The 14,881-nt window shown below is 41.3% G+C and overlaps 1 protein-coding gene and 1 long non-coding RNA gene across 2 annotated transcripts; both read left to right on the top strand.

Annotated features, from left to right (window-relative positions):
* Positions 1-786: 786 nt before the first annotated feature.
* LOC131361318 (uncharacterized) lies at positions 787-1,526 on the top strand. The gene is made up of 3 exons (XR_009206015.1): positions 787-890; positions 1,208-1,326; positions 1,431-1,526. It is a non-coding gene; the product is annotated as an uncharacterized LOC131361318 (long non-coding RNA).
* An 8,200-nt stretch (positions 1,527-9,726) lies between these two features.
* On the top strand, positions 9,727-12,841 carry LOC131361764 (membrane-spanning 4-domains subfamily A member 15-like). The gene is made up of 6 exons (XM_058403292.1): positions 9,727-9,798; positions 9,886-9,981; positions 10,819-10,875; positions 11,465-11,533; positions 11,763-11,870; positions 12,680-12,841. The coding sequence occupies exons 1-6, from the start codon at positions 9,727-9,729 to the stop codon at positions 12,839-12,841; spliced, it is 564 nt and encodes a 187-aa protein (XP_058259275.1).
* Positions 12,842-14,881: the final 2,040 nt, after the last annotated feature.

The following is a 14,881-nucleotide window of genomic DNA, read 5'->3' as shown; positions in this document are numbered from 1 at the left end:
AATTATTACCTTTTGACACAACATGTACAACAATAAACCTCTTGATAATAGCCAGCTGTGGTTCTGCTACAGGGTCAATGGTGGGTTACCCTTTTGCATGTCTTGGCAAAACAGTCAATCTCAGTTATACAATTTTCAGGGTACATTTGATGTTACATGGTCAACATCGCATTTCTGTCATCCTCATCCAAGATTGTTTGCTGGAATGGAGACAGAGGCGCCACTGTACAGTTTAATGCTCTCCGAGCTCTTCCTGGTTACGTCACTTCGCATGTGACGAGCCTCGGCCAATCAGGTGCTAGGTCATGGTGACGCGGTATGTTCCTCCAATCACAGACAAGGTCACGAGACAAAGCACAGAACCAAAACATACAAACAGAGATGTTATTCTTTCCTGGAATTCGCTTACTGTCTTCATTTTTACGTCTGCTCTTTATATTTACTTTGCTCTTTGCATTTTCTTCGCTGTTTACAATGGCTAGCCAAGGAACTGTAGAGAAAGAGGCGACTGCACAATCCTAAAATCGCAGTCTAAATTCTAAAGTCTAAATTCTTCTAATGACATAACCCATGCTTTCATTTGCCAGAACCAGTGTAAGTTTTGTAACAAAGCATTTTTACTTGTATTGTGTAGGAGGCAGTCCGTCCGCTACACAGCTCTGAGGCAAACTGTAGGCGCTATGACCCGGAGCAAGGGTACGGATGAAAGATATGGGCTAACATGCACTCCGTTGTTTCAGAAGAAAATAAACACGTTGTTTTAACTCTGTACTTTTTGCCTCCACAGATTAAGCTCACCATATAATGAGACGGTCACCTCATTTTAGTGGTAGCACTGTCCATAAGCAAGGAATTGCGTGATGAAGGCCTGGATAATAACGACTTTGTTGGTAAGTAATTTTCACTGTGTTGTTGTTATTTAGTTGTTAGATTCAAGAAGCTTTATTGTCATTTCAACCACGTATAGTTGACGCAGTACATAGTGAAATGAAACAACGTTTCTCCAGGATTTGGTGCTACAGAAACATACAACATAGAGTTCAACACAGAGCTAGGACCGAAAGTTCGTCCAAGCCACATAAAGTGTAAAGTGTTATTATATTTTGTTGTCATCATGTTGTTGTTCTTAATTCTGTTTTTGCTATTTATCTGTGTCGTTATGTTTGGTTGGTTGTAGTTTTTAAAAAACCCATTCATTTTTTTCTAGTTGCCTGCAAGACATATTATGAGACCATGCGTAGAAATGTCCGGTACAGCCAGCCAAAGCTAGCAAATGTGGTTGCAGCTAATAAGACCTCAGCCCGGAGTCGCCAGAGGAGGAAGAGGGTAAGACAGATTAGAAATAAATTTGTTTTACTTATTTCTGTTGCATCAGTATAAACTGTAATGATTTACATGTTGCTTATTATATGTAACAATTGTGTTTTCAGCTCTTGGAGGCGAGGCAAAGAGTACTGGCTGTGGACGAAGTGGACTTCTGGACGGGAATCACCACTGACATGATGTCAGATGAAGAAGACGGTGTCGTTGATGGAGTTTTGGGGGGGAATTTTGAGACCTACATCATTCCGCAGCCAGGAGCTCAGCAATCTGTGTGCTAAGCTGCAGAAGAGACTAGAAGCCAGTCCAAAGTATGCAGCACTGCATCATCTGCGTCTGTGAACTGGGCTTCCGTCTAACAGAATGCCACCGCAAACCTACGACCCTGAGGCAGCAAAAAGACATGTGATGCCATGACAGTAATCTCTGGCTACTTTTTGTGTATTTGTATTTCATATGTCTATTTAATAAAACTTTTACATTTAATCAACATGTCTCTCTCTCTATATATATATAAAACAAAAGGGAAAAGGGAGGGGTTTACTCAAAACGGTATTATAATTGCCCAGACTGACCAATAGCAACACATGTCTCAGCCAATCACAGGTGATCTTTCTGTTTTGAAAATTGTGCTTTCATCCAGTAGGTACTGTAGAACATTCAAGGTGGTTTCATTCATATGCTAATTCGCATTTCGCACCTTGTACCTCCACACACACCTCCCTCCCTATACACCCCCTGGTACGATAACGACTGTTTCTGTCACTTGTGAACAGGAACTTCCCAGGCTGTGAATTGTCGATAACTGCCGGTGATTAGAGAGGTCATCAGGCATTCACGGGGATGAAAATCTGCCTTTTCATGCAATGTAGGCTACACAATCATGGGGAAGACTGCTGACTTGACAGTTGTCCAGAAGACAGTCATTGACACCCTCCACAAGGAGGGTAAGCCACAAAAGGTCATAGCTAAAGAAGCTGGTTGTTCACAGAGTGCTGTATCCAAGCATATTCATAGAAAGTTGAGTGGAAGGAAAAAGTGTGGTAGGAAAAGATGCACCAGCAAAAGGGATAACCGCAGCCTTTAGAGGATTGTCAGGCAAAATCCATTTAAGAATTTGGGGGAGCTTCACAAGAAGGGGACTGAGGCTGGAGCCACTACGCACAGATGAATCCTAGACATGGCCTACAAATGTCACATTCATCATGTCAAGCCACTCCTGAGAGAAAGAACTGGACTGTTGCTCAGTGGTTCAAAGTCCTCTTTTCAGACGAAAGTAAGTTTTGCATTTCATTTGGAAATCAAGGTCCCAGAGTCTGGAGGAAGAGTGGAGAGGCACAGAATCCATGTTGCTTGAAGTCCAGTGTGAAGTTTCCACAGTCATTGATGATTTGGGCTGTCATGTCATCTGCTGGTGTTGGTCCACTGTGTTTTCTGAAGTCCACAGTCAACGCAGCCATCTACCAGGAACCTTTAGAGCACTTCATGCTTCCTTCTGCTGACAAGCTTTATGGGGATGCTGATTTCATTTTCCAGCAGGACTTGGCACCTGCCCACACTGCCAAAGGTACCAAAAGCTGGTTCAATGACAATGGTGTTACTGTACTTGATTGGCCAGCAAACTCACCTGACCTGAACCCCATAGAGAATCTATGGGGTTTTGTCAAGAGGAAGATGAGAGACACCAGACCCAACAATGCAGATGAAGGCCACTATCAAGGCAACCTGGGCTTCCATTACACCTGAGCAGTGCCACAGGATGATTGCCTCCATGCCACGCTGCACTGATGCAGTAATTCATGCAAAAGGAGGCCCAACCAAATATTGAGTGCATAGAAATGAACATACTTTTCAGAAGTCTGACATTTCTGTTTGAAATATCTTTTTTTTATTGATCTTATGTAATATTCTAATTTTCTGAGACACAGAATTTTGGGTTTTCCTTATCTGTAAGCCATAATCATCACAATTTCAAGAATTAAAGGCTTGAAATATTTCACTCTATGTGTAATGAATCTATATAATATATGGGTTTCACTTTCTGAACAGAGTGACAAAAAATATTGATCTTTTTCATGATATTCTAATTTTTTCAGATGAACCTGTATAGAGAACATTGTCCTCCATCTATCCATTCAATCACATCTATCCATTCAAGGATACATTCCATGTGTCCTAACTGTTCACCTCATCTGTCCTCTGATATGAAAACGACTGAGTTATGATCATATTGAGTTTAACATTAAACTAGCATGCAGAATCTGCTTGTCATTGCTGACAGAAAATGCATGGTTTATGAAAATATGATTATCCTGACCTGAGCTAATTTACTGAATCAACCAAGTCACATCTCTTTTCTTTTCATCCATGATGACATTAAAGTCATCTGTTGCTGCTTCTGGCATTTCATCGCTGATTCTGCCGCAACCTTGATACCTGTTCATTACACCTTTCAGTCAGCTAGTTTTCGAGTGTGCATGTGGCGTTCTTGGATGCTGACCTAGATGAGGATATAATGCTATCTGCATCAGACTCTGATGAGCTCAATGAGGACAAGTTTTTTTGAAGCGTTTTTTTGAAGCGCTTACCGCAAGTTCTTACCTGTGTTGGCATTTTTCATTTGAAAAACCCCCCGGGGTTTTAAAAAGCAGTCGGAGGATAGATTCACTGAAAGGTACATGATCATTCATTATGGCTAACTTTCAGCTGGTTCAGTGTTTGAGCTGCAGGATGTTCAGCAATTCTTCCTCCATCATTAGTGTTAATTTTACCTGTGATAAGTGTACGCTAATTAGTTCTCTGACTGAGAAGATATTAGCTTTAGAGGTGTGCATCCAGACTCTAGAGAGGGTTAGTGATGGTGAGAGCAGTGTAGTGTCTGTAGGAGGAAGTCTGGATGCCTTAGGTGGAGTAAGTAACCCCCCAACTCCGGCATTAGAGCCCTCACAGCGGGGCGAATGGGTGACGACTCAGAGGCATAGTCGCGCAGCCAAGGCTAACGCTATGGCTTGCCCATGGAATCACCACTCCTCTCTGCTTCACATGACCAACAGGTTTGCTCTCCTCAGTGAAGCACCCGCTGAGAAACCTGAAAGAGCTCTGGTTATAGGAGACTCAATTTTAAGGCATGTGAAATTAGCTAGGCTCCAGCAGCACAGGTTATGTGTATTCCGGGAGCCAGGGTGCCGGACATTGCAGGTAATCTTAGGGTCCTAGGCAAGCACAGGTTCTCCAAGATAGTTTTCCATGTAGGAGCTAATGATATATGCCTTCGTCAGTCTGAGGTTACTAACAGTAATGTTGTAGAGGTGTGTAAATTAGCAAAGGGGATGTCCGATGCCATAGTATGCTCTGGCCCCATCCTAATGCGGTGTGGCGATGTAGCTTACAGCAGGTTATGGTCGCTGAACTGCTGGATGTCCAGTTGGTGCTCCGAAAACAATGTGGGCTTTATAGGCAATTGGAGCTCTTTTGAGGGCAAGGCTGACCTGTTAGGGCGGGACGGTGTCCATCCCACTCGGGAGGGTGCTGGTCTCATTTCTTGCAGCATAGCACATAGTCTTAGAGCAGATCTAGTTAATCGGTGACAATCCAGGGCCAGGGCCTGGGAGCAGACAAGCAGGTTAATCCGACCGTCTGCTGGCTGCAAAGAGTCGTCACTCAGGGTTCATAACATTGAGACTGTGTCTGTTCCCCAAACCAAACAAAAATGTTTTAACAATCAGAAAATTTGTTTTAGTAACCTGATTAACATAAAACTAGATAATAGTGAATGCACAGCAAGCAGCTTTGATCTGAAGATAGGACTGTTAAATATAAGATCTCTGTCAACTAAAGCACTTATTATTAATGAACTGATAACTGATCAGGAGTTCAGTGTTCTTTGTTTAACAGAAACATGGATTAAACAAAATGTACGTAGCATTAAATGAAGCTTGTCCGCCTGGCTATAGCTATATACATCAACCGCGTCTAACAGGTAGGGGAGGAGGTGTCGCAGTTATTCATGATAATAAGCTAAGCACCACACAAAAACCCAGACATCAGTTCAACACATTCAAAGTTCTTTATACTAACCTAACGTATGCAAGTACTAATAATAAGTTCACAGAGTCAATTCCACTAATTGTTATTTACAGACCCCCAGGGCCATACTCTGAATTCCTCAGTGAATTTGGAGATTTTACTTCAAACCTTGTTGTTTCTTTAGACAAAGCATTAATAGTAGGAGACTTCAACATTCATTTTGATAAGCCAGAAGACCCTCTGAGAATAGCAGTTGTATCCATCTTAGATTCATTAGGTGTTAATCAAAATGTAATAGGACCCACTCATAATGGAGGTCACACTCTGGATCTCATTTTTACATTCAGATTAAATATAGAAAACATAGTCACTCTTCCACAGTCGGAAGCTATCTCAGATCATTATCTAGTTTCATTTAGAATGCGTCTTAGTCACGAGATGCACAACTTGCCACGTTACCGTATGAAGTGTATATTTACGTCTGCTACTGCAGAGAGATTTACCGATAGTCTCCCAGAATTATCACACATGATTGGTTCACCTTCTGACCCTACAGAACTTGACCAGGTGACTGATTACTTGGAGTCATTATTTCGGAACACCCTAGACACTGTATCTCCACTTAAAAGGAAAAAAATTAAAGAGATGAAACTAGCACCATGGTACAACGACCACACACGAGCTTTAAAACAATCAGCTAGGAAACTAGAGCATAAATGGCATCAAACTAAATTAGCAGTATTCCAGATTGCGTGGAAGGAAAGCCTTCTGAGATACAAAAATTCTCTTAGTACTGCTAGATCAGCATATCTCTCTGCCCTAATCGAAGATAACAAAAACAATCCAAAATTTTTATTTAGCACTGTAGCAAAACTAACTAGGAGTAAAACCACTATAGAAAAGTGCACACCATCTACATTTAGCAGCAATGACTTCATGAATTTTTTCAATGAAAAAATTTACAATATCAGGCAAAAAATTCAGACTATTCATTTAAAGCCATATTATTTGATAGATAATACTTTAGATAATATAACTATTTCTGATCAGAGCTTAGAGTGCTTCACTCCACTTCAAGAGCCTGATCTAATTTCACTAATTTCTTCTTCAAAATCTTCTACCTGCATCCTAGATCCTTTACCCACGTCTTTCCTTAAACAGATATTACCAGTAGCTACTGAGCCTCTTCTAAAAATAATTAATTCTTCTCTAAGCACTGGCTATGTGCCTAAATCTTATAAGCTAGCAGTTATCAAACCCTTGATTAAAAAACCGGACCTTGACCCCTGTCAGCTGTCTAACTATAGACCAATATCAAACCTGCCCTTTATCTCCAAGATCCTAGAAAAGGCTGCAGCACAGCAGTTATGTTCAGACCTGCATAGAAATAACATTTATGAAATGTATCAGTCAGGATTTAGGCCTCATCATAGTACAGAGACAGCACTGGTTAAAGTGGTAAATGACCTGTTACTGGCTTCTGATCAAGGTTGTGTCTCCCTACTGGTGTTACTCGATCTTAGTGCAGCTTTTGACACCATTGACCACACTGTTCTACTTGATAGACTAGAACATGTTGTTGGTGTTAAAGGAACAGCCCTCTCCTGGCTCAGGTCTTATTTGACTGACCATTATCAGTTTGTAGATCTAGATGGTGACTTCTCCATGCATACCAAGGTTATGTTCGGTGTTCCACAAGGTTCTGTCTTAGGCCCACTGCTTTTCTCCCTATATATGTTGAAACAAAACAGCCTTTATTTGTCACATATACATTACAGCACAGTGAAATTCTTTCTTCGCATATCCCATCCTTGGAGGTTGGGGTCAGAGCGTAGGGTCAGCCATGATACGGCGCCCCTGGAGCAGAGAGGGTTAAGGGCCTTGCTCAAGGGCCCAACAGTGGCAACTTGGCGGTGCTGGGACCCCTGATCTTCCGGTCAACGACCCAGAGCCTTAACCACTTGAGCCACCACTTGCACCATGTTACCCCTTGGTGCAATTATTCGTAAACATGGTATTAGCTTCCACTGTTATGCAGATGACACACAGCTATATGTTTCAGCTAAGTCAGATGAGAGACACCAGCTTATTAAGATAGAAGAATGTGTAAAGGACATTAGACATTGGATGGCCACTAACTTTCTCCTGCTTAATTCGGACAAGACAGAGGTGCTTGTACTAGGACCACAGGCAGTTAGAAGTGAGCTTTCTGATTACAGAGTAATGGTGGATGGTCTTTTGGTTTCATCTTTCTGGTCTTTCATTCGAAGCTCATGTAGATAATATCACTCGGGTAGCCTTCTTCCATCTTAGGAATATTGCTAAGATAAGAAATATGTTGTCGCTTCATGATGCAGAAAAACTAGTTCATGCTTTTGTTACCTCTAGGTTGGATTATTGTAATGCCTTACTGTCTGGATGTTCCAGTAGGAGCATACACAAGCTCCAGTTAGTCCAGAATGCAGCAGCTAGTGTCCTAACTAGAACCAGAAGATATGAACACATCACTCCTATTTTAGCCACACTACATTGGCTCCCAGTCAAATTTCGCATTGATTATAAAATACTGTTACTAACCTATAAAGCACTAAATGGTCTCGCGCTGCAGTATTTGAGTGATCTTTTAGTCTTTTATGATTCTCCACACCTACTTCGATCAAAGGGTGCTGGTTACTTGGTAGTACCTCAAGTAGCAAAGGCTACAGCAGGGGGCGGAGCTTTCTCTTTCAAAGACCCAAAGTTATGGAACAGCCTTTCAATTAGTGTTCGGGATTCAGACACAGTCTCAATGTTTAAGTCTAGGCTGAAGACACATTTGTTTAGTCAAGCTTTTAATATATAGTTTTCTTAGGTAAAGGAGCAGATCTGGAAGGTTCATGGTCATAGAGTGTTTGGTGACTGGGATGTTTGGATGCTGTCATCTTACCATCCTCGCAAGTCGCTCAGGTTTCCTGACTGTGAAGTGATTGGATGCTTTATGTCCTGGGAAGCCTTCATGTCTGTGACCTTCTGGCTCTCCCTTTTAGTTATGCTGTCATAGCTTGTCTTGCCGGAGTCCCTGCCTGCACTTTACACATAATTCTACATTGTCTTTAAGTGTCACATGATCAGAAATGTGACATCATCTTTCTCTTTCTCTCTCTGCCTTCTCTGTCGAGCTATACACCCCACTCCTGAGCTCCCAGTGTTTGCCAGTTTCCAGTGCGATTGCTGCCCTACCCCTGGCCAGAGTGCCCACTGATGCTGTGGATGGATCTGTGTGGACCAGTAGACAGCCATGGACAGAGCCACTTGGGGACTTTCACACCATCACAGATCTGCCATTTCTTCTGTCAGCCCGTGACAGCAAAGAACCAGTGCTTATAATGACCTTAGAAACTACACTGACCTAATAGTTCCTCATGGGTCATTGATTGCTGTTGTAGAAAGGACATTAATCAGTTACAGTTACATTATTTACTGTTTAGTGTCACCCAAATTAGGATGGTTCCCTTCTGAGCCTGGTTCCCCTCAAGGTTTCTTCCTTTCCATCCCAGGGAGTTTTTCCTTGCCACAGTTGCCACAGGCTTGCTCATTAGGGATAAAATAGGATAAAATAGTCTAATTATAGAATTTAATATTTTTTTTGTATTTCTAGTTAATTAGTTATTTTTTATTTTTTATTATTATTTTTCATTTTTACCCTCCCCTTTCTCTGTTTTCTTCTTTTGTAAAGCTGCTTTGAGACAATGTTCATTGTAAAAGGTGCTATGCAAAATAAATTGAATTGCATTGAATTGAACAAGTAGCAAACACCATTTGAATTGTGGTGATCAAACATTCTCTTGCTAAGCTTAGCTTAGATTGGCATGATGAAAAGTTAGTGTTGTCCACTATGAGCTTGACAATCTCTGACTACCTTCACACCACCTTTCACCTTCATGCAGATGTCTACCATTGTCCCTATACCTCCACACTGAGGTGTCGAGGTTGTGGCTGACTGTTCACCTCAGTGAATGCTGAATATTCAGCCATTGTAGACTTTGATGAACAGCAGTATGCAGCAATGGCTAGGGTTGAATATGCTTGCAGGCTATTTCTCCCCTTCACTGGCTGCATGGAGAAAGTCTGCATTCTCGGTGAGGCCCTGTCGGGCCACATCTGCCTTATAGGGAAGACCTACAATCCCACAGGTAAAGTCATTGTGGTGCTGCACAAAATGGCAGTTTAGCAGTCGTACTGAGTTGACCTGACCCTCCTGGGTTAGCCCCTGCAAGCTTGCTATTTTAGGTCACTATGCAAGGTGAGTACAGCGAGAGGCTAACACCTCTCTCAGACCACCTGGAAGCATGGAACACTTCTTTAGGTTCTGTCTGTTCATCGAGTCGAATCCTCCTCATCATGACCCCTGTAACGGCTCCAGCTGATACCCAACGCACAGCTTATCTGAAAGGCGAGCCCAAAGCACTGGGCGTAAAAAATACTTTTATTTTAAAATGTCTTCAGTGCTTAACATTTCATATTTTTCCAGGTTGTAATCTCGTCTCTTTTTCTCCACAGACTGTGCAGATAATGATCGCAATCATAACTTTGCTGTTCAGTATTTGTTTAGACTTCTTCAATAGCTGGTTTTATTGCTCTGCGTTGTATCGCTCTGTGTGAATCACTTGTTGTAAGTTGATGCCATTTATAAAACCTCACCACTTTACACATTACTGGATAACACAAAAGTCAATTAGATGAACAAAAATAGCTCATGATGTTGAAGCATGGTGGTGGTGGTAGCATCCTGTTGAGAAGTAAGCTTGGCTTTTTGCTTTCGTTTCTGATTAATGCCTCTGATTACTTAAACACTTAAACATTACTTAGATGTTTTTCTAAATACGTATTTATTTATTTATTTATTTATTTATTTATTTATTTATTTATTTATTCATTCATTCATTCATTTATTTATTTTGTTTAGTTTTTTCATTGTTGCTCCAAACAATGCACAAAAACTGACAGATGTGTTTTACTACAGATGTTATTAAAACATCTTTTAATAATGCACTTCCTTGGTTTTGATCATGTTTAACTTATTTTATTATTTTCATGCTTTCTAACATATTCTGGGTTCCTTAAGAAGCAGGTGTATTTATATTGAGGTCACATGATACTTCATCAAACCTTTTCTGGTTTTTAATTTGTAAATACATTTGTAAACTACTGATTTATTTTTTTTAATTATTTTATGTTTATTGGCTTAATCATGGCATGGCTTTATCTGTAAAGAAAGTAAGAGCCCAAGGTTAATTTTTAACAGGATACTACCATCCAAATGCTTCAGTAACATATTTTATATTGTGCAGAGAGAGAGAAAAAATGTTTAATTTCAGTACCTGGTTATAACAAAATATAGGAAAGATGGAGTAAATACTGATACAAGCCGATAACCTTCACTGTTGCTTTTTTGTTACTTGATAAAAAGTCGTGTTTCTTTTTTCGAAACAGTTCATAATATCTGGTGCTCTGTCAGTCGCTTCAGTGAACCAACAAAATCCCTGCGTGGTATGTAAACATGGCTTACTAATAACTTCACTTCCTTCTGTTTTTCATTTTAAAGTAGAACCTCCCTTGTTTTAGGAAAAAATAAAATAAAAAGGATTCTCACTTTAGTCAAATTAATGTTTGTTCTACACACTGAAAGAAAAAATGATCTGAAACTGCACTGTAGCAGCTGCTGCTCATGGTGTAGCATGAGGAAACCATAAACCACTTCCTGAGAACTCTTTTATATACACTGATATAAGTACATATAGACTTACAAAAATTTTTTTTAATGTTTTACATTTTTTAAGTGACTTATAATTATATTTAATGTTGAATAGGAATTAATTTAAAATTAATTCATATTATGAAATTATAGATTTCAATAGAATTCCAATTCCAAACTTCGTGAAATGTTTGCATGAAGACTCTATGGAAACGATGACTTCTTGTGAGCATAAATAGAAATGCCTCCAGCAGTGCCAGAGCTGCTGTTCTAGAGAATTCCCCAACCACTTCTGACCAATCAGGATCCAGACTTTAATGTGAAGTTTAATGATAGAATAATATATATTCTGTTAGATGACACTGTTTCCTGTTTCCTCTTTAGATAAAAGCCACGCTGGGAATGAATGTGTTTAGCACTGTGGTTGCAGGCTTAGATATTATTCTGTATTCAGTTCAGTGTTGATTGGCTTTTTGGTAACTATTTGGTAACTTTTGTTACCGCTATAATTCTGACCCCTATAACAACCCTTATAACAACAATTTCTATTACAGTTGTGTACATAACATCTGGTCAATAATTTTTATTATTATTATTCTACAAATGATATTTGTATCTTACTAAACTGTTTACTTGCACATTTATTTACTTGTTTGCTGGTTTGTCTGTTTGTTTGGGTCAGTTTCATGGATTCTCTGTAGTGTTGCTGTTTTTCGCTCTGCTCAAGTTCATCATTTCTATCTGCACTTCTGTCTTCGCCTGTAAAGCCACCAGCTGCTCTGCAACTAAAGTAAGTCTGTTTTTTCTATTTTACTAATCTGTTTTTTTTTTTTTTTTTAATCACACTCATGCAGTCTGAGACCCCAAACACAGACTAGTCATGTTGTGTGTAATTAGTGTTCATGTTGCAAAGTGAGTTAAAAAAAAAAATCAATTATGTACAACTTTAAAGACGCAGAAACGAGAGTGTGGTTTCCAGAGTAAAACTGAAGCTCAGATCTGAACCACGTATTTGGAAATAGAAAGAAAAAACTAATTCAGTCATTATTTAAGAAGAAACTTTATCATAAATCATGTTGCAGGTGCAAAATGAGTCTAAATACTCTGACTCCGCCTACTGCTGCAGTTCATTAATGCATGTTATTTTTAACACAGCTCTTTAATAAAGTTCCCTTTCGAGGAAACTCAATGCTTCATCATGGCTGATGCTATGGGAACGCTTCTTTGTGGAAGTTGTGTCTGAACCTCTGTGTGAAATCATGCCAATTTATCGGCTCGGGTAGGTCATGTGATGGAGCGGAGCACGCCAGAAAGCCCATAAATGTCACATTACTACAGTTTCTTTGTCTGTTCTTTGTTTGATAGTGGAACATGCATGCAAGGCTCTTGAGGGGGCTGGCTGCCTGCGCTGAGAAACTTTTCCTCTCTGTAAACTCCACTCTCCCTTGGCTGTTTTCTCCAGCTAAGCGCCTATGCCGTGTGACTCGGGTCTCATGTTTGCTGAGGCAGTGCACCGACTTAGATCAGAAGCAGGTCAAGTTAGTGAAGACGGAACAAGAGATGGGTGATCCCTTTTCTCTTTTCTTCTCTCCCGACTAGGATTTCCCCGCATCGGCTCTGGGAGCTCGTTTTGCAATTTCTCCCGAACCAAACAAGGAATTATTGTCTTCATCTGATTCTGAGGAGCTCAATGTGGGCAATGATGAGCGGTATTCCATGTTCACTTGCTTGTATATCCAGCCAAGCGCTTGTGCCGCATAGCTCGAGTCCCGCGTCCGTCAAGGCAGTGTGCTGGATTCGGTCATTGTTTCACGGCTTCATGAATCCTTTTCATCCTCTCAGCTGACTCTAATACATCCACCTAGGCTCCAGGAGCTTGTTTTTTGAGATTTCGCTCGACCTAGATGAGGACATAATGCTATCTGCATCAGACTCTGAGGAGTAACAAGGAGCAAACAGCATTCAAATTGCAATTGCATTCTCTGGTGTTCAAAAAGCTCATGTGATCACACGTGCCATTGCTAAGCTTAGCTTAGTTTGGCATGATGAAAGGTTAGTGTTGTCTGCTATGAGCTTGAAAATCTCTGACTAACTTTACACCGCCTTTCACCTCCATTCAGGCATCTCCTTGCTTTTTTTTCATACCTCCACACTGAGGTGTTGAGGTTGTGGAATAATCCTTATTCTGTCTGACTGTTCTCCTCAGTGACTGCTGAATATTGAGCCATTGTAGACTTTGGTGAACAGGAGTATGCAGCAATGCCTAGGGTTGAAGAGACGCTTGCAGGCTATTTCTCCCCTTCACTGGCTGCATGGAGAAAGTCTGCATTCTCATCTGCCTTATAGGGAAGGCCTACAATCCCGCAGGTAAAGCTGTTGCGGTGCTGTACACAATGGCAGTTTAGCAGTCATACCAAGCTGACCTGCTAAAGGAGCTCATCTGCAGGAAGGGGCTAATCAGTGAGGTCTGCGTGCCACAAAGCCGATGGCCCAAGCCATCGGCCATTTCTTGACTGCATTTAGTTGCCACAGAGAGGCAATGTGACAGAGATAAAAATAAATGGACAAACCTTTCTTTTAGACATCCTGGTGTCTCCTAAGGGCCTATTCTGAGATGCTAGGGCTACGTCAGTAGCCACCAGCCCCAGCTTGGCCTGCTGAGGCAGGAAAAGAAGGCTAGCAGGGCAGACTGAGCCACCAGATGTAAAATCTGGGTAGCTGGCCAGCACTTAGGGGCAGGTCCCCCAGGCGAGAGACAAGCATCTCCGCTATGTGGGCCAGAAATTAATCCTAATGCATGAGGGCTAGGGTTCTCAGGGATACCCCTTTACTGCCTTTTTCACTGCTGCCTACCCTGCCACCTCCTGTGCTTTGGGGTTCAGCCATAGCCACCCACGCTTCTGCTCCTTATGTGTTGCCACCTCCTGGGTTAGCCCCTGCCAGCTTTCAGGCCACGATGCGAGGTGAGAACAGTGAGAGTCTAACACCTCTCTCAGATCAACTGGCAGCATGGAAGCTTCTGCTTGGTACACCAAAATGGGTTGTGTGGGATAAGGCTACAGAATACAGTTTGCCTCCCATTCTCCTTCTTTCAGAGTGTGCTGCCCACTGCTGTTGGCATAAACCAAATTTATTTCCTCCATGAGGAACCTCTCTCGCGACTGAGAAAGGGGCTGTAGGGTGCATTCCCCTCCCAGATTGAACTGGCAGGTCTTGGTTAACAAGAAGGATGGGGGCTACACCAAATTTTTGACCTGTGTGCTCTGAATTGTATGAAACTGAAACTAAAAAGTCTGGGATATTATCACTCAAGGTCAGTGTGTTGCAGATCAGGTAAGAGGACTGATTTGTGATGACAATCCTGATATCTTCACATATGCATCTCGCCAGAGCCTCAGGAGACTACCCTGGTTCGCTTTCGGGGCGAAGTGTACCAGTGCCTGTTTCTCCTTTTAGGCCTAGTCTTATTGTTCACCCTCACAGAGTGCATGAAGACTGCTCTGGCATTATAACACCCTCAACCCAGTGAAATGTGTGCTTTCTCACTCTCTGAGAACTTGTGGATAGTTTGGGATTCAGCCACAATACGGGCACACCTGTCTCCCACTCTGGGGAATTCCATCCTTTCTGCTGTAAAGGTCTGACTCAAACCCTTAGACACCAGTCACTTTTTTTCTCTTTGAAAGTGTTTTTGTAAATGAAATTATATTGCAGCAACCCAGAAAAAAATATGTACACAAACGATAGACGGTTGTCTTTCCAAAAAGTTTATTGCCAAATAAATGTTTGCTATTAAATTAA

The sequence above is a fragment of the Hemibagrus wyckioides genome, linkage group LG11, assembly GCF_019097595.1.
Source record: "Hemibagrus wyckioides isolate EC202008001 linkage group LG11, SWU_Hwy_1.0, whole genome shotgun sequence".
In the NCBI taxonomy this organism is placed as follows: Eukaryota; Metazoa; Chordata; class Actinopteri; order Siluriformes; family Bagridae; genus Hemibagrus; species Hemibagrus wyckioides.
Note: the sequence above shows the minus strand (reverse complement) of the source record. Positions and strands in the feature narration are given on the sequence as shown.

Excerpts from the sequence above, each read along its gene's own strand:
- LOC131361764 (XM_058403292.1), top strand. The coding sequence starts at position 9,727 with ATGACCCCTGTAACGGCTCCAGCTGATACCCAACGCACAGCTTATCTG. Across the intron at positions 9,799-9,885 it reads GCGAGCCCAAAGCACTGGGC|ACTGTGCAGATAATGATCGC; the intron begins GTAAAAAATACT and ends TTTTCTCCACAG. Across the intron at positions 11,534-11,762 it reads TAGATATTATTCTGTATTCA|TTTCATGGATTCTCTGTAGT; the intron begins GTTCAGTGTTGA and ends TGTTTGGGTCAG.